The following is a 27,489-nucleotide window of genomic DNA, read 5'->3' as shown; positions in this document are numbered from 1 at the left end:
ATATTGGTAATTAACAAATCCATACGTGGATCTGTGTGAGTTTATTATTTCTATTTGGAAAAACATCGATTTAGTTTAGTTTGTAATTGTCAGGGAAAAATTTAAATTTTTGTCCTGGAAAACCTGGAAAAGTCAGGGAATTTAATTTCTGCTTGTATGTAGCCACCCTGCTATTGTTACTCAAACTTACACCATAATTTTTGTTCTTAGGATGCAAGTTTTAGCAAAACCTACTTGAATATCATAGAAAGTATGCTTCATTAGCTACAAAATAAATTTTGTTTCAAGTCTCTATATCTAATGGTTTTTGAGATATTAAGTTTTCCGTAAACTGCTACGTGGGCAAAAAAGAGCCAGACGCCTTGTTGAAAAAATGGCTACCAAAGGAGCATTGTAACAAGTTAAAGTAGAACCAACCTCTGTGGCAGAGTGATTGCATAAAATGCTACAACACCAGGGGTGCTGGTTTTGAATTTCGGTCTGAGTGTAGCAATATAAATTATAGCCAACCTCCGTGGCAAAGTGGTTAGCACAACATGCTAGAACATCAGGGGTGCTGGTCTCGAATACCAGCCTGGAAGGGGGGGGGTTTCCTTTGTGAGTGTCCCTTCACCAATTTATAGTATCATTATTCGTCCTCATCTTCATGATTAGCCAAAACTGCCAGAAAGTCAAATTAATCAATCAATTTAAAGTATTCTTGAGCCAATGCTGATGTAAGGTATCAGAAAGTATTGGTTGAAATTTAATAATTTTATCACCAATACCTGCTGATACTTTTTTGAAGTTCGGAATATTTGAGGGGCCTGCAATATTGCCACATGACACTTTCGTGAATTCTAAATGTTCTGGAAATTGTGAAAAATGCATAATTTTCATTATTTTGTCAACAGGGAGAAATTTATTTTATCTCCCAACATTTCCTGATGATGAGAGCAATGTATGCGCTCGAAATGTTGGAAGCCAACATAGACTTAACCTGGCTCATAACCCGAGAACACTTGTTCGAATCACTTAGCCAAGAAAGCTACAATTCCTATTTATTTTGTCATTAAGTAATTACATATTGTATTCATTTTTACAAATGCCTTACAAATTGCTGACCACACACATGCAGTGCCTACCCCAAGAGAAAACTCTCTTGGTGGAGAAGAGTGGGCCAGAAGATGGCCTTTCAAACCTATGGTCAGCAGCTTACAATAAGAATGTTTACATGTTAGGCTGACGCTGATTCCCCACAATAGGGGGAAGCTCCAAGATTGTCTGGTTTAACCATGAATGAAAACTTGCTAAATTTACATTCTGCAGCAAGGCAATCTTGACATTGCTGGAGTTGTAACAAATAATATAGTACAAGACCACATGCAACAATGATCAATAAGAAAATTGTGTAAATATGCAGCCTCAGATAAGGTTAGAATCGGAAATGGTTAGGTGGTGTAATATTTTGTTGAACCTTAGAGTAGGTTGATTGATGCGTGTATAAGTTTACACTATAAAAAAATGAAAAAAGTTGGGAAGATGCTGTCTGGAATTTTTTCTAGCTCTGGGATAGCAACCCCCTTCCTCAATTTGAAAATTGTTTAAACACATGTAGGCAGAGAGTAGCAGATGACTTCCTAAGTGTCTCAGAACTGCAGCATTTGGATGACAAATATGTATCAAGGGTTGGTTGCAAAGGAGCTTTGAATCAGTGATGTTTCCAACAGGAATTTGGAAGCCAAAACTTATGGGAATGAAAAGGAGAAACAGGAAAATTTGATGTACAACACTATACATTTGCTTTTTTTTTTAATTGTAGCGGAGTATCAAGATCTTCATCTTTCATTTCTATTTTAACTCAGCTGTTTTAAGTTAAATGTTTAATGAAAACTGAAGATTAGTTTTACAAACCTAGTATCAAAATTCTAGGGAGAGTTGTGAAAAATTTGGGGGTGAGGGTGGAGGTGTGTTGATAAATCACTGACTATGCCTAGAATATTTCCACTTCAGTATATTTGTTAATCGAAATTGCTGCGTAAATTAAATTGACCGTGGTGCTAGTCTTTCAACCTCCAAATATTGAACTTCCACCTCGGTTAGATCGTTTGATCCATCACCTCCACTGTCGCGAATGCATTTGCTGTTATCACTGTGGAAACCCGAAGCAAGTCGAAAATTTCAGGAGAACTTGTTGCGGCTCTGTTTCATTTATGCCAGGGCCCACTATGAGGATGCAGCCCAGCTGTTGACAAACACTGATCTATACAATTTACCCAGTGTCCAAAGTAATAATTCCTAGATACGGAGGATGATTGGTTAAGTTGGGCATAGGTGAAAATTTTCCAGATTATCTCCCCTCAAATTTTGTCCCCCCCCCCCCATTAAAATTGCTCACATGGGTCTGCCAATGATGGGTTCAATTTATGGTCACTTTGGCTCGAAAATTAACCTTCCACCCCAACCCCTCCTTCCCCAGGTGGTGGACAATTGTGTACATGTGGTTTCCTTGTTTCCTTGTGCTCTTTTCATATTCGCAATAGTTTCTTGGCCATCACAAATATCTAGAGCAATCCACACAAAAAGGGGCCTTCCCTTTGGCATAATGGTATCATTGTCACCTTGTAATCAAGGGGTCCTGGGTTCGATAACTGGCAGAGGCACATAGTGCTTCTGATCCCACTAAAAATTAGCCTTTTAGCCTTCTGAGCATAAAGTGGACTTAAAGCTCAAATCAAACCAAAATCCACCTGAAAATTCATGTGTGACTGCTCTAGAAGGGTTTCTAAGTCAATGTAAATTTTCAGAATTTGGATTATCATAGCAGCTTTTTGGAAAACACATTGGCTAGCGTCGGCCAAAGATCCAGCAGTGTGTTAACAATGCAAGCAATGACAGTGCCAGGGAGGAGGCTGGAAGAATGAACACCCTTTTTCGGCCCTCCAGCAATTAAAAACTAGTGCCATCGTGTGTGGCTGAGTGGTTAGCATAGCACACTGTGACCCCAGTAGTCCTGGATTGGGCCTTGGTATTATTTGTGAGTGTCCCGTAATCAATTTCATCATATCATCGCTCATCCTCATCTTCTCGATTAGCCAAAAGTTGCAGAAAAGTCAAGTAAAATATATCAAATCATTGAATCAAAGAGAATTTAATTGAAATGCTAATAAAAATTATTTTCCTAAAATTTTCGTAGTCTTATCAACTTTATAACCATAGCTAGGAGGTGGCGGGAGTCGGCCCTGTACGCCGAACTATCTAAATGAAAAATGTTGTAAAATTGATTGATTGATTTGTGGTTTTAAATCCACTTTATGCACAGAAAGGCTAATCAGGACTGGACCTACAGTTTGAAGTGGGATCCAAACTACTGTGTCGTGTGGAGAAAAAATAATTGAAATAATTTGTTCGAACACAAATGCTTTAGCACCAACTTCTACCCCCCCTTTTTGCATAATTTATGAGGATAATAACATCTTTGATACTACTACTACTAATAATAATAATAATAATAACAACAACAACAACAATGTTGGTCCAGCGGTTCGAATCATGGCTTGGGCATGGATGTTTGTGGCTGTTCATTCATCAATTTCATCATATCACTCATCCCCATCTTCTCAAATTAGCCAAACGTGGCACAAGAAGCGAAGTAAAATAAAACAAATCAATAATAATATAATAATATTATTATTAACACTATTATTATTATTATTATTAGTACGTTTATCATGGCACTTTCTCCCCGCCCACTCAGACAAAAATTCGTGGTTGCGCCTCTGATTGTACATAGAAACTCAGCACCTTAAATTAAATATTTTAATTATATTACATATACCCTTTAATTGAATTATAATTTTTGGATGTTGGATGTTTGCCGAAAATTGCACACAAATCGAACACTCAGCAGTTGTTGTAACCTGTATAACATATTTAACATTTGAATAATTGATTCATTCATTGAAGTGAAAATTGTGGGAGCATCAACACTTGAGCTGTTTTGCACCCATCACATTTACATGGAGCCTAGCCCCTTACCATAACTAATATAAAAGCGTGTCTGAGGACTGAAATATCCTTACCTGGGTTAAAAGCTGATGTTGTAATGGTGCACTCAGCACATATAAGGAGCCTGCAAAAAGCAGTTATCGCGGTGACTATGTGGAAGTGAGATTGACATTTGGGTATCTTACCAGAAGGTCACCCCTTACAGAACCAACATTTGAATAATAACTGAATTTTGTACCTCTGCTGATTGCATTACAAAAGGTTCAAAAAATGTGTTTTTAAGGCAAGAATGATTTTATTTTGTGTTTCGTAATGTGTCTGAATAAACACTCTATAACCACTTTCTTGAAGTGTAAGACATAATATATGTCATAATACACGTCCGGGGGGGGGGGAGGGGCTTCCATGGAAAATTGATGTCAATACAAAATTATATACTTCACTAATTTTATTTGTCACAGTAATTTATGTTAATTGCTATAGAGCATTGCAGGAACATGATGGGAGGAGCAACACTATTAGGAGGAAAAATATGGCTCATCCCCCACCAACTGGAAAACTATTTTACTTGCCTCTCCTAAAAAAGAACATTCTTGACGTCCCATATATGGCATTGGCCTCCCTTAAACAAGCTGTTCCTTTCAAATTTCCAAACATGTCATTGTTGCACTAAAATCAAGCAAAAATGAAGCAATTCACTAGTGTTCTTCAGTCACTGCTGGCCTCCTTGGCGGAGTTGGTAACTACGATGCCAGGGGTCCTGGTTCGAATCCCGGCCTGGGCATGGATGTTCTTTGGGAGAGTCCCTTCATCAATTTTATCATATTGTCACTCATCCTCATCTTCGCGATTAGGCAGAAGTGGCAGAAAAGCGATGCTAAATAACAAAAATAAAATAAAATGAAATCTTCACTTTCATTGGCATATTATCATAGATGCCTACTAAAAGTTGATTGGAATTTGATTGAGTGTTAAAGGTTGCACGCATGTTTGATGTTTTTTTTATTTTTAACATCGTACCTTCTAAGCACCCCTAGATGATTAATCCTGACGCCGCCGCTGTTCAAGTGTGTGAAAGGTGTGTTTTGGAACATTTAAATGAACATACGTAAACACTTTTTGGAAACAATTAACATTTTTCGGTGTCCTCGCGATTGCGAAAAATCACCGTCCCTACTGATCGATCCTGTTACAGTTCCTTCCTCCAAGTGGATCCTCTCAGGATCATTACAAGCTCTAGCTGGCTGGGAACAAAGTATGTAATGTCTCCAGCAGAGGATGGCCCATTGGCGGGAAGTGTACATTCTGGCCTAAAGTTACCGGCCCTGCATAACAAGTCTTTCTCTTGTACAATATGCAATTAATTTTTTGCATGTAGTATTTTATCACCTTTTATTTAGACATTCGGTATTTCATTAATTATATTTTTTTAAAAAGAGAACATAAATCTATATACTATACATTTTTGTGCTGTGTATCATTATTCTCACAATTTTATACTTAAACTATGTTTGTAGAGTTCTTCATATTACAATCATATCATTATTAATATATTTTTTGTGGTTTTTAAATGTAAATTAGTAAATAACATTGTTCAAACTACCGTATTATGGGGAGAAAACCTACCAGCCATTCAAAAATACAAGTTGATCACTGGCAATCGTCTTCGAGTTCTCAAGCTGTGGTATGTGTACACCCAGGGGTAAATGAATGACTTGAAGGGGGTACGCGATCAGCTGGGAGAGAATTGTCGAGAATGCCCACAGGGACAACATTTTTCCTGCAGGTGTGTAGAGCAGAATTCATAGCTTTAACACTCAACAGGAAAATAAGGCTGATTTCGTCAGTGACACACTTATCTTTCTTTCATGTTTTGAAATTAAATACTCGTTCGAATTGTATAATACAATTTGGAGCCGAATGTCCACCTGAAAATTACAAGTACACAACCAGACGTAAAGAAACTGTGTAACAGTGGCGATTTCTCTGGGTGTGTAAGTCGTGTGTCAACGGCCAAAGGAAAATGAAATAAAGAAGAAAGTATCTGTACTTTTATAACTTATGATTTTGAGCGTTTTTCTTCAATTGTCAGTCTCGAGCGCTCGGTAGTTTTCGAACGCGGCGCAGCGCGCAGTGGTTGTCAGGCAGGCAGATCGGTCCCGCACTGCCAGGGCGTTGGAGAGGAAATACAACGTCTTACCACTGCCAAAACATAGGATGACAGCGCATGCGCACCCTGCCACCCACCACCATGGTTAGCTTCTCAAGGCGTTGTATTTGTTTCCAACGCTTTGGCTTTCATTCATCCCGCGTTCCGCTTTGTTTTGCTCGTGATTGTTGTGCATTATTTTTTAAACGTGTGGTGTGAAGTGATGTGATTATTTTAAGATGGAGAATAGTGAAAGTGTTGTGCAAAAATATGTAAATAATTCATTTTCTTCGCTTTCGTATTCAGAGAAGAAACAAGTGATTGACAATGGTCGACCATGTCCGAATCTCACGATGTCAACATGTGTTAAAGGAAAAAGTGGTGCTGGAAAAGGTTTTGAGAGACATTTTCGAAAAGGACTCTATGAAATTTGAGACTGGCTTTGCGGTTGTGATGTGTTGAATAAATTTTACTGTTGGACAGGTTTATTATTCTAGACTAAAAATGTGTTGGGAATTATCAAGGGTATGCGGATTTGAATCATCTCAATACTGAAGTGAGAAAACACAGCGAGTCTGAATTGCATCTTTATAGTTTCTTTAAATTTAGTAGTTTTTTGCCACCCCTACTAGAATTGACGTTCTTTTGGATACTCAACGAAAAGCTGAAATAGAGCTACACAATGAAAAAGTAAAAGAGAACAGGGAAATATTAAAGAGGTTGATTAACGTCGTCTGCTATTTAGCAAAGCAAGAACTGCCATTCCGAGGCCATGAGGAAAATGCAGCCTCTCTAAATAACGGCAATTACATGGAATTCCTTATTGTAAGTGCCGAGTTCGATCCCTCATTAAAATAACATTTATTAAATTCTACAGTTTTTCGCGGTACTTCGGCAGGCATTCAAAATGATTTAATAAATTCAGTTTCGGATGTTCTGAGAGATGAAATCTACAATGAAATTCAAAACACAGCCTTTGTGGCTATCATGGTCGATGAAACATCAGACATTAGCAAAAAATCTCAGGTGTCAACAGTGTTACGTTTTTTTTCGGCCTCACAGAAAAAAGTCATTGAAAGATTTCTTGGATTTCATGACATGAGCGCCGATGAAACTGCAGGAGCTCTTTTTAGTCACGTGACTGAAATAATGGATAAATATAAGTGTGGGGATAAATTAATTGCCCAGACATACGATGGATATTCTGTAATGAGTGGTCATTTGAATGGCCTTCAAAGTAAAATTTTGGAAAATTATCCGAAAGCTTTTTTTATGCATTGTTATGTTCATGTCATGAACTTGGTGCTGCAACAATCGTTAGAATGTAACAAAGAGCTTAAGGTGTTATTTTGTGGTCTTAAATCACTTAAACCTCATTCTCCAAAGAGGTTACGCGAACTTTCTGCTTTCATGTCCAGAAAGCTCCCGTCATTAGCTCCTACCAGATGAAATTTTACCTCTAGGCTAGTGTGGACAGTCAATGACAACAGAGAAGTACTGCTTACGTTTTTTGAGCATGTTAATGAAAGTGGAGACTTCGATCATTTGACTGCAATGACTCCAAGAGGATTTTCTAGCTTCCTGAAGGATTTCGAAAATATATTTTTAAAAAGGCTTTATCCAACTTGCTTGCCTTTTCAGACGTATTATTCAGTATATTGCAGTCTAAAAATGTTGATATTTTGTACTGCAGTAATAAAATAACTGAATTTCAACAACAGCTGAAAAAGGAAAGTGAGAATTTCGAAACACTATGGAATTCTATAACTGGTGCAGTAGAAGAGGAAGAGGTTGTTGAAATGAAAAGGAGGCGACTGAACAACGAATCACAGAAAGACCACTGCCGGAGGCTTTACTTTAAAATCATTGATAATATCAGCAACCAGATAACAATTAGATTCGCATCATTTGAAAAATTGCAATATTTTGATTTACTAAATCCCACAAAACGGGGCTACTTGAATAAAAGAGAAAACTTTCCTCACCATCTCGTACATAAATTGCAGGAAATTTATGGCAGTCTGTTTAATTTAACCAAACTGCAGAAGAATGAACTTTATGTTTGGTATGCTTCCACTGAAGGATCAGAGAAAACACCAATTGAGATTGTAAATTATCTACTGGACACGAATCTAGTGGGTGAGTTTACAAAAATGTATAAATTAGCAATGTTGATCGCAACAATTCCTTCCACGACGTCATCTGTCGAGAGATCGTTCACATCACTGAAGAGGATCCACACATTCTGCCGATCTACTCAAACTCAGAACCGGATGACGAATTTAAGTCTTATCTCCATCCAGAAAGAATTACTTTCTAAGCTGCGAGAAGGGGATAAATCGAAATTTTATGAGGCGGTGATCAGCGCATTTCTCTCTAAAGAAAGAAGAATAGACTGGCATTCAAGTAACTATAAGTAATGAGCAGTTGATTTTTCAAAATTTACTTTTTGGAAGGATAAATGAAGGGTAAGGGGAAAAACCGGAAATGTGCATTTTAGCGATTTTTCAATGAACGGGTCATTCTTATGTCCACGGCATTTTTTTTAGGGGTGATAGGTAGGAGTTCCACCAACCCCTCTGGTTGCAAACTCGTGCTTTAAAAATTGATTGTATGGCGAAGTATTGAACATAGTATATTAATTTTCTCCTTACCCTTCAAATATATTAATACTTTAAATGAAGTATTTACTTCATTTAAAATAATTTATGTAATTTAACGTTTTTCTAAATATTTATAAAATTACACCAAAAAGGTACGGAGAAAATTTGTAATATTGGTTCACAGAAATGAGAGGGGGAGGGGTTAACATTCCTTCTTTGCCAACGCCTGAAGTTCAGGGTCAGGAGACGCCACTGCTGTGTAAGGCTATGCAGGCACATCATTCTCACTAGAAACTCTGGGGATTTACAATAAAAAAAACCAAAATTGTGCTTTACAGTTTGTTTACAAACTTATTTTTGTTCTTTTTTCAACAACTCTGAAAAAAATATATGAAAATTATTTTTTTATATACTTCTTTCCATTTTTATTCTTGTAACTAATCATAAAGATTGTAAATATTGGAACACCCAATAACATAATAAACGCAGGATTCTAATGTTTATTTGTTTACCATAATTCTTTCCACATACAGCCCGAATGCCATTTTGCCCTATTGCAGATCCACGCCTTCACATATCAAAAACTCCCCACCAATCGGACAGCCCAAAAATTTCCCAAAACCCACTATTTGGAGAAAAAATATATTGTGGGGAAGGGGTACATTAGACGTTTAGTTACGACTAAAGGGTACAATAAGAGTTTGAGAAGCACTGATATACATCATTAAGCTCAGAAGTATTCGGGTATTTGTTTGGTGTCCCAATTTCTGAAAGTGGTTTCTTATTTTGCAACAAATAATCATAAAATTGCACACGAGTGAATTCTTTATACTTATATTGTACACTTACAATTTTGTTACGAATCTTGAATCAGTTTCTATACCCCCAAAAAGAGAAATTCCCCATTTTCATAAAAACCCGCCCGGACCATTTTTAAGACCCGAAAAGGAGGACATCTAGTAACCCTAAATATGTAGCACTGCTCCTTGGCGTATATGGATTAGCGTACACAGGCGAAAATAGGGATACTGGATGGGGTTCGAATCTAGGATAATTAAAGGATGTTTATTATTTAATTCCATCATTATTGTATGTTTCCATTGTCGCGATAAACTTAACGATATAAAGATACGACGAAAGTTGGGGAAACTTTACGAAATAATAAGGACCTTTTCATTCGTTCCCCCTGTTGAGCCAGGAATATGTCAAAATGTACATGAAGCATGAGAGTCGTTTTATTTACTTATTTAATTTTGATTTGAAATGCTGGTTGTTACCAGAAGACCTCAGTACAGAATTAGGAAGAAATAGTAATAAAGATAATTGACATTCGGTATTACAATTTTTAGCCTACAAAATATCCATAATTTTTTATACGAATGAAATACATACAACGTATAGATTAAGTATAATTTATGCATTAACCTAGTGTAGGCATTTGGGAAGGGCAATCGCCCCCATCGCTTTCCCCGTGAATTTCGCACATGGCTGTTAGCTGTTTGTGGTCTTGCTACTGTAAATACATATTACGAACTAAATTTGTATTCGTTTTCTGCCGCTCTTGTGTAGACGCTTTTGCACAACAATGTGGTTTAAACTTCTATTTTTCCCCTCCTCAATGACTCACGTTGTATGAGTCTTCAAGATAATATTGTGAAGTTTAATTGTTCGATTTGCAGTAACAAATTTCTTCGCTCTGAAAGTGCATACCAAAATAAAAAGACAATTTTAAAAATAATAAATCTCGTTATTCTGGGAGGGTTGGCAAAGCTAGTGAAAGGGCAGGGAAATACACACTCAAGGTTTTGGCGTACATCACCCACAAACTTGAACAGCGCGTAGAGCACATCAAGACGAACAACTTTTCTTTGCATCTGCTCGTTGAGGTCTCGTTTTGCCCTCGAAAAACTTCATTTTTCTATACTGTTTGTATGAAACCGTGCGTCACACAATCACGTTTGTCATTGACTTAACATTTGATGTCGAAAAACGACAAAATATTTAGCACATTACGGACAGATTGAACCTCGGAAGAAAACTTTCAAAGTGCAAAAACATCAGGTTTCACATAACAACACGCATGGACATCCATTTATATATAGTTATGCGTGATTTTAAGGTGAGGTGTTGAACCCTACAACTTCACCTCACTGCCCGTCTCTGCTGGCATTGTAATGTTTCTATAGTTCGCTGTCACTCTGAGTATATTTTCTGACAGGAAAAATAATGACAGTGGCAACCGTGAGCCTATGCCAGGTGGTTGCATACATATAGTGTTCGCCTTGGCGTCCTCTACACACTGAAAATTTGTGGGTGTTGTACGGCGACACCCTGTAGGTGGAGAGATGTGTTTAGCACCATGCTTCAACGGCCTTTACTCCCAGATAGCCATTGATTACAGCAGGCTTTGCAACTCACTTCCACTTGCGTTCAAAGATAAAAAATACTTCGGGGGAAAGCGCCAATCTTTTCACGGAACTGCATCATGTTTTTTTTTTTCTGCCATGATTACAATGCCACACTGCATTGTTACTCACGAATCAGATAACGAGAGGTTTCCCACTGCATGAACCGAAATAGATTCCTGACTCGCTCACTCCCTCTTTTCCGCCCGCCATAGTACTGCTGCTCGCTCTGCAGCCCAGACGTGAATACGATACGTCAATGGCTGACAATGTAAGTATTTGCTGGTGATAACGCGCCAAGTAGTGTTGCCCACGAGACGAGACTTTGGCCTGTCTCGTCTCGTGGAGTCTCGTGGAAATGCTGTCTCGTCTCGAAATATTCGTTTGTCTTATGACACATGGTCAATCTCGTCTCGTCTCGAATTTTTAAAAGCCTGTCCCGTCTCGTCCCGTGGGCAACACTAGCGCCAAGTTAACAGTTAACTGAACGTTCCAAGTGTTGAATGGAAAATCTTGCCTACACTACATTATGCGAATGTGAAGGACACGATTTTGAGATCTGATGAAAGAAGGGAATCGAACTTATGAAAAATTCATAGCAAAATATTTTAATGAAAATGTGTTTTTCTTTCCTTCATATTTTCAGAAATAAAATTGGGTTATATACTATATCTTGTATTTCTCTTAAAAATGTTATTTGAGGTAAATTTATAAATACAAAAATATAGTATTTTAAGATTTTAGTTCGTCTAAAGTCTTCTAACAAACATCTCGTAACGTTACCAAATATACAATACTATGAAAGTTTACACTGGAGCATTTCTGAAAAATCATGAAGTTGACGTGCCACCGTTCCCGAGATATATCAAATCAAAATTATCCAATATGGCGGACTATTTTCAAGATGGAGGCCATCAGCACGCAGATGGCGATTTGCTACTCGACTGAACATGTCTTAAATGGTATAACAATTGATTCTACCAAGTCTCATGCTTTTATCGAAGAGTCAATGATGCCAGACTGTAATAAAGACGCACTTTTTGGTGCTGTTCTCCATTTGGAGACACATTTTATGGCGAATCTTTCATTAAACTATATTAAAACTGATAACGTTTTAAAGGTTATAAATTAGGCTACAACTTTTATTCGAAACAATAATTACTTTGTCATTTAATTTGTTCAAAAGTTACAAAGCAAAAACTTCAGAAAGTACTAGAAAAAATTCACTTTTTTGAAGGTTGTTTTTTTAAATTACGGCAAAACCACCAACATTATCGAAAAATTAAACAATCTTTTTTGTAGCCCATCTTATGACGATTGAGACTAAAAAAAAAGATTACCTGCCTATGACCATTGGTTACGGAGACATAGGTCAATAACTGAGAGTCAACGAAATTGATGTTTGGGGGGAAACGCAGCGAGGAGGGGCGGGGACTTTTGGGATTTTGCACTACTTGTAGTGTTCTAACAACTGACCAAAATTCAGCTTTTACGGAATTATTCCCGACATTGGCCTTTTTTTGTCCTTCATTGACTGGGCTATAACCTTTAGGCTTCCCAGGGCCTACCTTTGTGACTTTCCAGCTGTATTGATACCTGAAGAATATGTTTAATGTCCACAAGCCAGCTATGTGCAATCAGGCATAGTGACAATGCCAGTACAAAAGCATTAGGAAATAAATGTGCATTTTATTCAAGTTGCACCCGTTTGTGATGGAGGGGTGGATGGGCATACATTGTGGGTGGTTGTAAACATATGGCGGGATAAGCCACAACTGTCACGTGACACGGAAGAACAAGAGGCTTCAAGTCGCCACGTGCTGCACACTACGTGTCTGGGAATTTTCTTTCATGCATGTGCGAAAAGATACCGAGAACGCACCTGGATAGGCAGTAGGTTAAGAAGTGTGTGTTACAAATTTCGCGGCATCTCTTAGCGAACTACCATGATGCTGCATACGGTGTCGTGTTTCAACCTTAGCAGCGTGTCGACGCATATGCTTAAAAAGAACGGCCTTGATCTGATTTGAGACGCAGTTTTAAGCGCGAAATAAGTTTTTTGTGTGTGTGCTGCCATTTTTTTCACGCCTAATGTTTTCCAAACTGTATAATTAATGCAGACATCTGCGCATTATTTTAAAATGCATGGATTTATTTCCGCTCCTTAAAATCCTGGGGTGCTATACAAGGAACACGTTTTGGTCGATTGGTGTTTTGAAATTGGACACGATGTGGGTTTTTGGTGAAGCGTTTTACAAATGACCCAGGGAAGGACAAATATACTTTCTAAACTAACCAAATGCTTGGTTTATGTATGTTTTTTTTTTTAAAAAAAAAAAAGCGCCATGTGGCTTTATTTGACTTAAGTTTTACGTTTTTTTTTTTTTTTTTGTTTTTTTTTTAATTTCAATTCTGCACAGGCACAAACGGAGAATCATGTCGCCATGTGCTGAAAATTGGATAAGACTTAAGTGTAGTATATCGTATTTAGAATTTTAGCGTTGTAAAATTGCTTGATTTGGTTTATTTTGTTTCGCTTTTGTTGTTGGTCTTTGCCGTTGTCGAGAAAGACAGTTAGGAGAACACATACGACTGAAACAATAGGAGATGTGTCGAGGCCATTCGGCACGGTGCGAGGCCGCAGTCGCGTGCGTCGGGCGACAATTCTAGGAAAACGTACCTTTAGGGAGCTTTCAGACCGAAATCAACACGAGCGACACTTGTCATTTGGAAATGAACCTGCAGGAATAAGGGCAACCTTTCGTGGCCGAGTGGCACGCCAAGCTGCTCATATCGCATGCCACTTGAAGATTTCACCAATCGGACGCAAGTTTATGCGGCTTGACATGTTGCTGCGGTTTGAAATGTTGGTGTTACTTCGTTCGCAATTGACATGAGCCGATCTCACTCAATCTGAGACGCTAATTTGTCACTTCGATCTGAGAGTTCCATAGAAATAATGTTATACAGGGTGTCATTTTAACGCCGCCCACAGACCCACAGGAACGTATTGGGGACTTCAAACCAAACAACTTTCCTGAGTAACATTTTTATCATTCTCGTTCAAAAGAAAACAAAAACTTTTTGACGCCTGAATGCTGGCAACCCAACGCAACATTTAATCGCAACTGGGATGTCATTTTCTGCCGTGAAGCGGTGCATGCCAGGGTTGCAAGGAACACACATGTTCTGTGAAAAATGACATAGCTACAACCAGCCACATTATGTGCCGCAAAACAAAACAAGAAAACGCGTTCAGTAACCCAACGGGAAGTGAACCAACTATACGAAAACTTGTTGAAAAACAACGTATTCAAAAGGAAGTGGTAATATCGGATATTTTTTTCAGTAAATAAAGTAATGTGTTGTTTTAATTTACCTTATTTTATCAGTATTGAACAAATTTATTCAGGCAAGAATTAAAATTGCAGCGATCTCAAGAAATCATCCAAGCATTGTCAGTCAACTAAACGTAACTCACTGGTAAAAATTTTGATATAATCTGGAAAATCGAAGTAGCATGGATCACCAACTGTGGCGCTAAGTGGTTTATAAAGCAAACAACGCAGTTTGACGTGAAGATTCCACCGAAACTTGTCCTCTGTCAACAAGTCGTCCGCCATTTTGTCAGTGATGCGAATCGGCCATTCCAGGTGGCCTTTGCCTCCTTGCAGTAAAGGTAGCGAGATTTCGTAGCTTTTAATTCCTTATGCATGATTTAGCACGAAGTTGTTCTACTGTAAAAACAGTGGTAAGAGAAATTGGGGAGTTTTTAGCGTTCAGCACATCAAATAGAATTCCGCAGTTGCTGAAAGCGGACACTTCTGTTCTGGAGTGTTGCGTGCGAGATGAAGATAGTTGGGATTCGTGCAGCTGTTATTGTGGAAATACCAGTTGCACTCCACATGCCAAGCGTAAAGTATGAGCTGGCATTAAGATCATCTTTGTTTACAGAACTGAGTGAAGGAGAACAGAGGAAATAAGCCATTTTCGTGTTGAGAATCTAGCCTCTTTTTTTTGTTTGTTTAATCTCGCCTGCGTTTACTTAGGTTGAGAGCAGTGGCGGATTCAGGATGGGTGAATTTTAGGCAAATGAATTTAAGCTTAAAATAGCTATGTTATATTCGAGCAGTTATCGAAATTTTATACTGTACCATACATTGACATTCGCTCTTTCTGTTCTGTGCAATATCCTTCTTTTGTCCCCACCCCCTGTCCCTCATCCTAACTTCCAACATGTAAACACACGAAGATGTTTCCATCTAATCTTGACCCTACCAAAAGAAAAAATATTGAAATCAGAACCCCCCCCCCTTACCTACCTCCCCACTCATTTATTGCGAGCTTCCTCACTGTACAGTAAGGAAGTAAGTCAAACAATAACAATCCCATGTACATCCGAATGGGGGGACAAGGGGGCCTATCCTCCAGGAAATGAAATCATCATTTCAAAGAAAAGAATATTTCACGCACATAATTTCATCTCACAAGGGAGGTTATCTAAGTGTCCCCCTCCGATTTCCATGAAACTTGGCAGGTGTATAGAGGGGCCCAAAGGAAGAAATGCATGTTTTTTTTTTTGTTTCGGCTAAACAAACAGTTTTAGGGGGCAAAACCTCCCTCAAATGTCAAGATGAGGACATATTGAAGTGGGGATCTGACCCATGTGTCCCCCTCCGATTTCCATGAAACGTGGCAGGTGTATAGAGGGAGCCAAAGGAAGAAATACCTGTTTTTTTGTTTCGGCTAAAAAATTGTTTTAGGGGTTGAAAACCGCCCTCAAATGTCAAGATGAGGACAGATTGAAGTGGGGGATCTGACTCCGAAACCACGAAAATCTGGCATAGGAAGAACAGGCTCATATAATTATAATTGGAACACACACAGCACAGAACTGTGGGATTGTCGGTACCAAACGCAGTGCAATTGTAGAGAGATGCCGAATTCATAGACACCGTTGTTCCCAGATAGCCATGGGCATAACAATAGACGGATTAAAGCAGGGTAACGGATCATCAAAATAGCCGCACACGGGAACCATAACCCTATCAAGCATGACCTAGATATCTTATAGATGATATCCATAGCCAAGGACACAAGAGGATAGTTCCATAGATGAGTACACAGCATGTAAAAAAACATTTAGTACCACCAGGAAGTAACACGAAACAACGTTATGGTAACCGATCTGCCAACACAAAGTAAAGGCAAGCACCCATGCATCACATTGAAAACCGCCCCTATTGTTGCTTCCACGGTGTCGATGTACATACTCGTCACAGTAATGGTCCTCCTCAAAAAAATGATTTAAACATAATGTTCGGTTACACCATGCACATCTGTTACTGCCACTGCACCACAAACATCACATATCGGATTACGGTCACCACCAAAACAGAATGCCTCCGGATTCTCAAATGGAGGTGGCCTTTCGGGAAGATACCCACTCTTATACCGTGCATATTGGAAGACGTGTCAAAACCTGGGTGAAGACAACTTATTACGTGTGAGTGATTATAGTTTGATAATGTTATTGCGTAGTTGGAGATTAATGTCACTGTGTAGTAACAGGACAAGATCGGAAAAACCGTCGCACGAAATTTTTCCAAATCCTAAATCCATACACATCTAATGGTTGGAGAGTGCCAGTCAATCTTTTAGGTATTGTCAACAGAGTAATGTTTTTGTCCCGTGGTGTCACCTCTCGCATAACAATATCACTATGTCCACTCCACGAATCCAATAGCAGAGCATGGAAACCTGAGGGGGGACACAGGGGTCAGATCCCCACTTCAATTTGTCCTCATCTTGACATTTGAGGGGGGTTTTACCCCCTAAAACAGTTTTTTAACCGAAACCAAAAAAAACACGTATTTCTTCCTTTGGGCCCTTCTATACATCTTCCAAGTTTCATGGAAATAGGAGGGGGACACAGGGGTCAGACCCCCACTTCAATTTGTCCTCATCTTGACATTAGAGGGGAGGTTTTGCCCACTAAAACCATTTTCTAGCCGAAACAAAAAAATATGTATTTCTTCCTTTGGGCTCTTCTATACACCTTCCAAGTTTCATGGAAATCGGAGGGGGACACTTAGATAACCTCCCTTGTCAGTCACAGTTAACCACAGAGTGGTAAGCACAGCACGCTACGACGCCAGGGGTCTTGGGATTGAATCCTGGCCTGGCTATGGGTGTTTGTGAGCATCCCTTCATCAATTTCATTGTATCATCACTCATCTCATCTTCATGATTAGCCAAAAGTGGAAGAAGAGCAAAGTAAAATAAACTATATACATGTAGATTGATCAAATCAGTCAGTTTTTTTTTCTTGTGGGGTATTATGTTTGCCCCTTTGGAAAAAAATCCTATGGACGCCCATGAACATTAACACATGTTTTTGCTAAAATAGACGTTGTTTAGTGTAAACATTTCAAATGTAACAGTAATGTAGCTTGGTATTCAGTCACATATATTATTTCTGTGCAAAAAATTAATGAAGTTGCATTTGTTACAGCTAGTTTTAGAATATTGCATGTATGGATACTGTGAAAGAAAGTATGTATGTATTTATTGCAAACTTTTCTCCCGACAGGTGCATTGCATATATCTACAGAGCTGCTACCAACACGCCCAAGGCCTGGAAGGGGCTCAGGGCGAAGAGGTAGGCCCAGAGGTCCTGCCAGGGGCCCAAGTAGAAGAGGAAGTCGCGGCCGCGGGAGTAGTGACGCAGCGCAGAAATCACTCCTAAGTAAGTGGCAAGTGTGTGATGTAATGTTTATTAATAATAGCAACAGCAGGCTACTGTTGCTTAACTTAGGATGCTATGAAGCCAAGAATCTTAGAGAAAAAGAAAAGAGTGCTTCTTTCTTTGTGTAGTATTTAATCCCATTTCTATGGTTAAACTAGAGATGCAGAAAATTGATGTAAAATAACCAAAAATACAAATATGGATTCCCACTCACCTGCAAAACTTTGAAAAGTCAGGGTCATAAAGTCCTCCCCAGCCAGCTTCTTGGTGGAGATGTTTTCTTATAGATATGTTCTTATATTTTTTTGTTTTCACCTTTGTTGAATAAGCATCACGTATTTGAATACAATGCAGAGTTGAAAACTTAACACTTGTTTCTAATTCAAGCATTTTCAAAAGAGACTGGAAAATTATAAAGTACCTGGGAAAATATTTGAACTTCATGCTCAATGTAAGTGTATATAATTTGCCAAAACATTGTGAAAAGTGGGGCTCAAACAGGGATCAAACCTGAGTCTGGCATTCTTTGCTAATGCCTTACCACTGAGCTTCCAAATGAACCTCTGTCTTCAGTTTAATTAGTTCCCTCGTTTGCATGCAGATGGCATTAGTATTCACTTGACTGCATTCTAGATAATCATGCTTTAATGTCTGTCAAGTGAGTTTACAATTACATGTAATTATTATATTATGGTAAATTCATGTTTATTTGGATGCCTTTTGTAATTGGAGAAATTTCCCTGTTGAAGGTAAACAAACATATATTCAGGGGGTCCAATAGCACCATCCTCTTTGGCAGATTGAGTAGGATAATGAACTATGAAGCAGAGGTCCCAGGTACGAACCCTGACTAAGACATGGAGGATGATGTTTCATTGTGGTTGCCCCATCATCCATATAAGTTCATAATGTTCTCTCCCCCATCCCCTCCCTCTCTTTCTTGCACTGTTTCTCTGCTTCTTTCTGTCATTATTTCTCTCTATTTTTCCCTTCAGCCAGGGGTTCTGGGTTTAAATCCCAGCTTGGACGTTGGTGTTCTTTGTGAGTGTCCCTTCATCAAGTTCATCATATCACTCATCCTCATCTCCACAATGAGCCAAAAGTGGCAGAAAAGCGAAGTAAAATAAACCAATTGAATCAATCTATCTTTCTTTAGTCCTTGGTGTATATGGTATTCCTTGCTATTTGGGTGGCCACCCACCTTCATCCTTTTGCCCCTGGGCACAGAATTCCTAAGACTCAAGTTTGATCCTTGGTTCATCCCCAGTTTTCACGTAACTTCTCAGAAAACTATAATCATGATTTAAGTTAATAAATACCATGACCAAAACTATTGTAGATGTCATTGTGTGTATAAGTACTTTATTGTTTTCGTAAGTTGATAATTATATCTTTATAGAAAATACACCAGGACAACCCATTGTGAAGAGAGGACCTGGTAGACCGAGATTAAGACCAGCGGGACCAAGCAATCAAGGGACACGAGCGCCACCGACAAAGATGCTTCCGGTTCCCTTGGGTACAGCCACACTCGACACTCCTCCTCAGCCACGGCCTTTTGGATTCTATACGCAGGGACCTGAGTAGTAGGTAAGAATACTTTTCATTACAATTATAACAAAAAAACATTATTTGATTTGCAAGGCAGATTATTACAATGTTTACTGACCGGGAAGGTGAGATAGGAACGAGGAACTCTTTCACCAATTGTTGGATTTATTTCCATCTTTAAAAATCGCCTTCCATAGTATTCCTTCATGTTCTTGCAAAATTCTCCATCCTCTAATTAGTAATAACTAATAATCATAAGTGATATTTCAATCAAATGCAGATAACAGGGATGGAATAGTTATATCAGCCATTCCCTAGGATGTTTGCATTTCTTCAAAATTAATTTAGGTGGATATTATGATTTTATTTTTAGTTGAGGATAGATAATATGAAATTGTTACTGGTACCAGTTATGGAAAATGGAAAATATAATTTTTTTCGTCTGTAATTTGTAAGGTTTTTTTTTTTTAATGGCCAGTGAAGTCCATATTTTTTGTATTTGTGACTGAAATATGTGTTTTCTCATTATTGCACATTTATGGGATACGTGATGACTTCACAATGAGATGACTTTCCTCCCATTTTGAATTACGACACAGGAGATGTACTACATGAGAATTTAAGTGAAAAATGCAGGCTCGAGCTGGACTCAAAACCCAGGTCTCCGACTTGCCATGCCTTTGGGATACTGAGCCAGTTCTGGTTTCACCTGATTTTTTGCTTCCACTGTTTTACCTGTGGAAAAAATGGCCTCCACCAGTGATACTGCAGTGGGATCTGTTGCCTTTGAAACATTGATGATAATCGAGGATACCTAGTATCTCCCAGGGTGGAGCTGTATATTACCTCATAATTTGACAGTTGGACTGCCACGTGCCTACCAACTGGACCACCACAAATCCCTATTTATAGATGTATCAGATTTGTAAAATCCGATATGCCTCTATCTGCCAATACTGTCAAGGTTCTGATTAATCTGGTCCTATTCTCATATTGCAGCAGATCTTAATGTTAAAATATTGCCTTTTGTTTTATTCCAGGCATTGGGAAATCAATCTTCAGGACACTTCCTAGCAGCACATGTACGTTTTACCAGCAAAGTACTATAAACATTCAAGATTTGGCATTTTTACAGATCCCTTTAATCTGAATTTGTCATTTTTGTTCTCGTGGTAAAAGTGTGCAATAGGAGTAAGAAACTGTAACTTTGAGCATAATATGTAATTAATAGATGTAAAAAATGTTTATAGTTCAACAGTCTTCAGACTAAACACAAGTATGTGTGTATCCACTGAAAAGGGCCTGCTCCATATTGGAAAGCATGTCTATACCTTTTATAAAATGCATTGTTTGCATGTGACGCTCATGAAATGTTGTGTATTATTTGTTAGAATATTTATGTGTAACTCAGGTGATAACAATTGGGTTCATTTATGGGCTAGTTGGAGATAACTTCAAGAGACTTTACAGTGTAAACTGGTAGTTTGTCCAGTGTGTTATTAATAACCTTGTAGTCAGCACGTCACCACTTCTTGAGGGTATCTTTGAATATCAAAATATGGTTCAAAAGAAACATAACAATGAGATGTGTTATCCAGAAGCAATCGTCATTATGTTCTTAAAAGCAAGTGATTGAGTTCTATGATGAGAAATTATAGATATAAATTCTCGCAATGAAATAGCTGCGGAAGAGTTCTTAAGGATTACGGTATCAACTGTTGAATCATGCTTTTTTTTATGCAAGAATGTTGATTATTGTTATTCCTCTGATTTGTATAAATATGTGCTATTTATCTGTCCTCCAACAGAATGAAATTGTGACAGTGGAACAACTAATAACACATATGTCGTTAATTGTAAAGAACCGATGCTAGTTTTTCACCTTCTGAAATATTACCTCTGTTTTAAACTGCCTGTAGAGTATGAACTCGTGGCACAAACATAGTTGAATTCTCTTCGTACACAAATGTATAATAATTCAGTGTCTCAAATTTTGCATGGGTTATTTGGCATCTTAACTGTGTGTTTGTACCAATTCTGTGGTTCCAGCATGAAGCATAGGCAAATTTTCTGTTATGAAAATACAAACAAGAAGTGAAGTAAACCTCACAGAAATGTTCTGATTACTGTAGAGATATTTTTAGAACAGATGTTATATTTCAGTCTTCGAAAGATCTGTGTAGTTTCTCTGAAATACACAAGGTGCATAAGCATTAAGTGCTTCCCATTATATATTACTGAAGTGCTTGAAAACATGATACACATTCTGGGGAAACCCTCAAACAAATAGCAATGTTTGACAATAATGTCAACAAGGTGGAAAACATGAAATAGAAGAAAACTTGTAACATTAGCTTTGTCTGAGAATAACGCTCCACAAAGAAAATAGGATCACCTGGTAATGATGACAAAACTAATTAATAATGTAATTAAAGAATGGAATCTTACTTAAATTCCATTTCCAAATATTCCTTTCTCTCAAAGTAGTACATGGTTCAGTTTTCATCCTTGAGGTTAGGCAGGATTTGCACTCATCCCTCTTATTCCTGTGGACTGTTTTCCTTTCCAAATCTCACACTTTTTATTTCTTTTCAAATCACCGCTCCAAAAATGTGTGAACATGCATGTACATTTATTTTTATTAACATTAGAAAAACATTGTAATTATTAAATGCACCAAGTTGATCACAGCGGAAGTGCAATTTATCTAGCTTTCTGTTTTTGATGTCTTAGAACAAAGCCAGCCAACTCTAATATTATGCATTCATTTATTCTATTTGTGTAATTTATTTATACATTGATTTATTGATAAGAACATGTTGGTTTCTAATTAACATTACTGCTGTTTTAAATCTGAATTTCAAGTATTTTTCCCCTTCTTTTACCTTCCTGGATCTACTCTGATTTCACCTCACTAGGTTTAAGTTTGAATCAAATGCTTTAAAAATATACTGAGAATAATACATATTTAGTATGAAAGAGAGGTGGTCTAAAATTGTGGTAAAAATAATTGTTAACATTGGCTTGCAGTTTATGAATATTTACTAATGTGAACTAAATGTTGCGGATGCGGAACATGAGAATTGTTAAGATGATATACCTTAAAGCCAAGGTTTATTTGTCTTACGCTAGAAGGATCTGCTAAAATAGTTCATATTGGTGTACCTCAGTAATAAGCTCTCAAGCTTTTAGTTTCTGTTTCGAACTAGTAAAGAACAAGAAATATGTGTTAATCAAACATTATTCTGTATAATTGGAACAAAATTTGAGTTTGTTCATTGGATGCTTATTTTTTTTAATAACACTTTCTTGAATTATGCTATTGCAAGGATTATGCTATTGCAAGGAACTGCTTATTTATTAAGCTCCAGGATATCTTGTTGAAAATTCTGTGGAGGTTTAAATAGTGATACCCTGTCATAGAAGTGGTGATAACTGGTAAAGGTTCACTTTAAAATTAAACATTTCTTGGACTCAGATTTATCCTTTCTATTCATTATCATTTTATTGGAGAAGTTCATCAATATCTTCATTTCAAGTAGAAAAATATATGGATGTAATTTTCAGTCATTCAAACTGTACGCTCTTAATTGCATAATAATTATTCCTGATATACTTAGTCCTACAGTATTTAATTTTCTGAATGTAAGAATAACATTATAGAACAATATTTTATTTCCTTTTACTGTAGCATAATTTATATGTGTACATATGTGTCTGCGTCTATTTGTACCAAATATGTTGATTAAAATTTATTTTAATTTGTGGCATGATGAATATAAAGTTTACATTTAACAGAAATGTATGATGATTGTGTATAAAAATTATTCTAATTTTTTTGCCAACGTTGAATGTTCCTTTATGGAATATATTTATTGTATGTCAATACAATTGTTGAAATATTAGAGATAGTTTCATGTCCGGAGACTTAATCATTATGTATATATTGGTACTGATAAAACCAGCATGAAGTTGTGAAGTCAGTGGTTTACTTAAATATTTTTAAAACCTGAATAATTGTTATGATTTGAAGCATTCAGAAGAAAAACAGGATAAGATTTACAACAAATTAGTAGTTGTGATTAAACGGCATAATTGCATTTTTTGAGTGTAAAAGATTTTGTTTAAATTTTGTAACATGTACCAGTTTCAAGTTTTTTGCCATTTGTTCAGTGTGAATCTTTCAAGCCATTAACACGTGAAGTGCACAAAATGTCAAATGTTGGAATAGAAGTGTACCATATGAATTTTTTTAACAAAAGTGGTTAAAACCCAGTTTTTTGTTTTTTTTATTAACGTTCCCTAATTTAGAAATTGCTTATGTAACATTTAAGAAGACTTAGACAGGCAAGCCATCTGGCACGAATGGGAAAGGAAATAAGAGTTTACAGGATTCTTGTTGGGAAACATGATGGTAAGAGCCCTAATGGAAGGCCAAGACGAAGATGGAGGGATAACGTTGCAATCGACCTAAAGGAAATCGGTAGGGATCGAAAAGATTGGATTGATCTTGCCCAGGATAGGGACAGATGAAAGGCTTGTGTTGCTGCAGCTATAAACCTTAGAGTTTAAGAAGGCTAGAGAGTTAGTTTAATGTAACATTCAATTCAGTTATTCTTTATTGAAGGGCAAGGTTCAGCCTGCAGGTGTCCTGTCACCTATTGGAAGTTTGTTTGCTTTATGTTCGCTGTACGGTAAGCTATTCAGTATTACATCTACAGTTGAAAGTCTGTTTCTTTGCTGAGAAATGAACCCATGGCTGTACTGTAACCCTGTTTGATTGTATTCAATGGAATTTCATGATAACAGGACGTCTACGGAGGAGCTCATAATTACAGACAAGTTTGAGGCCATGCCCGTAAGTCAAACGTGTGAACTTTTGATAATCATTTATTTAAGCTATTCACATTTCAAATGTTCCAAAATTTTTGTGGGTGTATGCTTTGAATGTACCAATCTTGTTGAGAATTAAGCAAGAGTACAGGGGTGGAGGAGGGTCAGTTTTCGTGGTGGTCTGAAGTGGGTAGTTTTTTAAGTGTGGTATTTTTATTATAGCTGCTCAATGATAGTCAAGACACATATCAAAGGCAACTGATAAAAATGACATTCTTAATACAAAAAATGCACAACATAAAAAACAGCACAATAAAAAGGTACTAAAATAAGTGCCAAGCTTTCAACTCCTTACCAATCGTCATCTCTGACAGCAATTTGCAATTTACATAATATACGTTGAGGGAGCCAACATGGTAAAACTCGTGCTATAAGGAGTAGAGCAGAAAAATGTTGAGAAATGAAACGGTTCATTGATATATATTGTTTTTTTTTCACAACAACAAAATAAAATATACATTTTGTTCTGTTATTTTTAAACCTGGGTATTTCTTACCTTACATGTTTTGTACAAGGATGCATATTTTAATCTTCATAAAAACATTACTTTTGTGTTCAATAAAAAGTGTGTGGAGGCCAGATGATACACATTTTATTTATAGACAGACTCGGATCAAATCGGTTGGTGATTAGTATTTTTTCTTCTGATTTAAATCAGTAAAATTGACCCTTTTATTAGTTTCCACCACTGTGAGGAGGATAACGGGCACGGCTCGTGCATAATTTTCCTGGGGGTTCACCAAAATTATGCAAAGTGGACTTATCTAAACCTTTTGTGATCCTACACGCTTTGGTTCGTAGAGATAGTACTGGGAAAATTATCAAATTTTGGCCGGTAGATTACTGACAAAGTTAATTTGCTTTATGTTCAGATAACAGTGACAGCACCAAGGAGTGTGTGTGTAGGGTGCGATCATTTTAATTTAAGATTTTGTATGGTATTGTATTTAGGGGTATCTCAGAATTCAGAAAATATTCTTGCCTCAATTTTGCCTCTTCCACTCTTGCCAACTCTTTTCTGGTCCAACCACTGTCAAATAGACTATATTATTGAAACTGGATCCTGAACCTACTGTTAAAAATACAAATCTCGCCTGCTAAAATGAGTATATATCATTAATGAACCCAAGACCCCTTGATTATAAGATAATTCTTATACAACTATTCGAAAGTATATCGCTAAATCAAGGCGATTCGATTCTATTCTATGCAATATGTTAACTTCTCACACAGCAACAACTACACTCCTTCCAATACACAATCCACCTCACTCCACTCAATGAATCACCACACCAATTATATTTCAATCACCAGCCACACACTTCAAAACAAACTAACAAGTATGGAGACAATGACACGTAACCAAGTCAATCGCGCACGTCCCCTCGAACACCCTCTCGCGCTAGAGTATAACTGATCGCACGAAACCCAAACAACTTTTTGGTCATCTTCTGACGTAAGTGCGAAATGCCTTCATCTTCATTATTAGGTTAGGCTTGAATAAATAGTAAACTCTACATTTTTGGTCAAGCACGGTAAAGTCCAGAAAATTGCAGTGTATATATTCTAAGACAACTAAACCTAAAAAGCCTAACATGTCAACAAAAGCATTTAGTCTGACGTAAGAAGACCAAAAGGTTGTTTTAAGTCTTGTCCGATAAGCGACCCCTCGCCCTCGTGCTATTTTTGACTTTTCGGCTCCTTCCACCTGAAGTGTTTCCATCTTAAAGAAGAAAACTCTGATTGTGTAGGCAAGTTGTTTTCTATCATATTTATCTTATTTGTCCCATCATCTTTACTTCTAACTTTCATTTTGGGGCACCTCTGCATATATATTACACCCTCTTCATTAATAAGTTTTGTAAAATATAAATAATACAAAGAGAATGCCAAATGAATTCAAATTGAAACACATAGTGCAACACTGGAAGAGAGAAGAGTGTAGTTCACTCCAGCTCGCTGGTGATACTACAAACTGCGCATGTCCGTTTTGACGCGACTACCTTCCTGGAGTATCAGACTGCATGTATTTTCGCCATATGTACGAGTCGAGCTTCTGCTAGCCATCCTATGCTTTTAGCATGGTAGAGGTTGCCTTGTGGAGGTTCAGCGGAGACTTTGCACAAAACGGAACTAGAGGGGAGCTGATTAGCTCTGGCCCACGGTTTCTCCTTACTAAGAGAATTTGGCACTCTACGCTTATGAACATCTCAGTTATTCTTTATTTTGTATATTACTGGGGGTTCACTGCACATTTGCGCTATTCAGCCAACCGCTCCTGGACAAGTTAGCTGGTTGTTAGTCAGCATACAGTGTTCGAAATGAAGTGGGATGCAGAGGAGTGGTATTCCCCCAGCTTCGAAAATTTTCGCAAAGCATCCCCAGCTGTCTCATCATCATGCTAAACCACAAGAACATTTTCCCCAGCTAACTCCAAGGCTCAACCCAACATCCACCCAGCTATCATTTTCCACATCAAGTGCTGTTGGTATAAAACAGAATCTTCTGAGGAAAGCATCTACCATTGCATGCAGAACTTTCTTGTAGTCAATCTTCCAGACATTGACGAAGGTAGCCTTCACTGCAACATTTGATTGAGGATTTAAGTCCGGAAGTTAGTTAACACTGGTCTTGAACAAGTTGTGCCTTGTGAGTGGATGCAGTGTCTTGCTTGAGCACCAGGTCTTCTTTCCGAAGTGCCACTGACTCCCATTTGAGAACCATATCCAAATTCCTGACAAATATTTGAGCCTCAAACCAAATTGTCATCCAAATGGTGTATTTTTCAGGCATACTCTCATGGATATTTATTTCACTTGAGCTTCCTCCCATGTTCATTTTACTTTGTCAAGTTCCTTCAGTGTAGTGATGGACACTTTTCGGCCAGTTGGTAAAAGAATGATAATTCTCTGATCATCTTTGGTCCAAATGTTCCGCTGACTGTGGTGGTCTTTTGTCCACTCCAGCACTTGTCGCACGGATGTTATGGATTCAGTGATCAGCAAATTCATCCCTTTCAGGAATTTCTTCCACCTTCAAACTGCATCCCTGGTGCAGTAGTCGAGGGCCAATGCAGTGAGATCTCTAGATTCTTGCGGAGAATGTCGAGAACCAGGGAGTCTGTATTTTCGTTGGATTTTTCTTAAATGCCAT

The 27,489-nt window shown here is 37.7% G+C and overlaps 1 protein-coding gene across 1 annotated transcript in view; it reads left to right on the top strand.

Annotated features, from left to right (window-relative positions):
* Ino80 (chromatin-remodeling ATPase INO80) overlaps positions 1–23,718 on the top strand; it is a 131,020-nt gene extending 107,302 nt beyond the window's left edge. The window contains exons 30-32 of the mRNA XM_083122516.1: positions 17,737–17,892; positions 19,292–19,482; positions 20,484–23,718. Of these exons, the coding sequence (XP_082978642.1) occupies positions 17,737–17,892; positions 19,292–19,479 (344 nt within the window). The 3' untranslated portion in view covers positions 19,480–19,482; positions 20,484–23,718. The remainder of the gene's footprint in view (positions 1–17,736; positions 17,893–19,291; positions 19,483–20,483) is intronic.
* The last annotated feature ends 3,771 nt before the right edge of the window (positions 23,719–27,489 follow it).

This window comes from Lepisma saccharinum, chromosome 5 (genome assembly GCF_977018435.1).
Source record: "Lepisma saccharinum chromosome 5, izLepSacc3.1, whole genome shotgun sequence".
Lineage (NCBI taxonomy): Eukaryota > Metazoa > Arthropoda > Insecta > Zygentoma > Lepismatidae > Lepisma > Lepisma saccharinum.
This window is presented reverse-complemented; position numbering and strand designations above follow the sequence as displayed.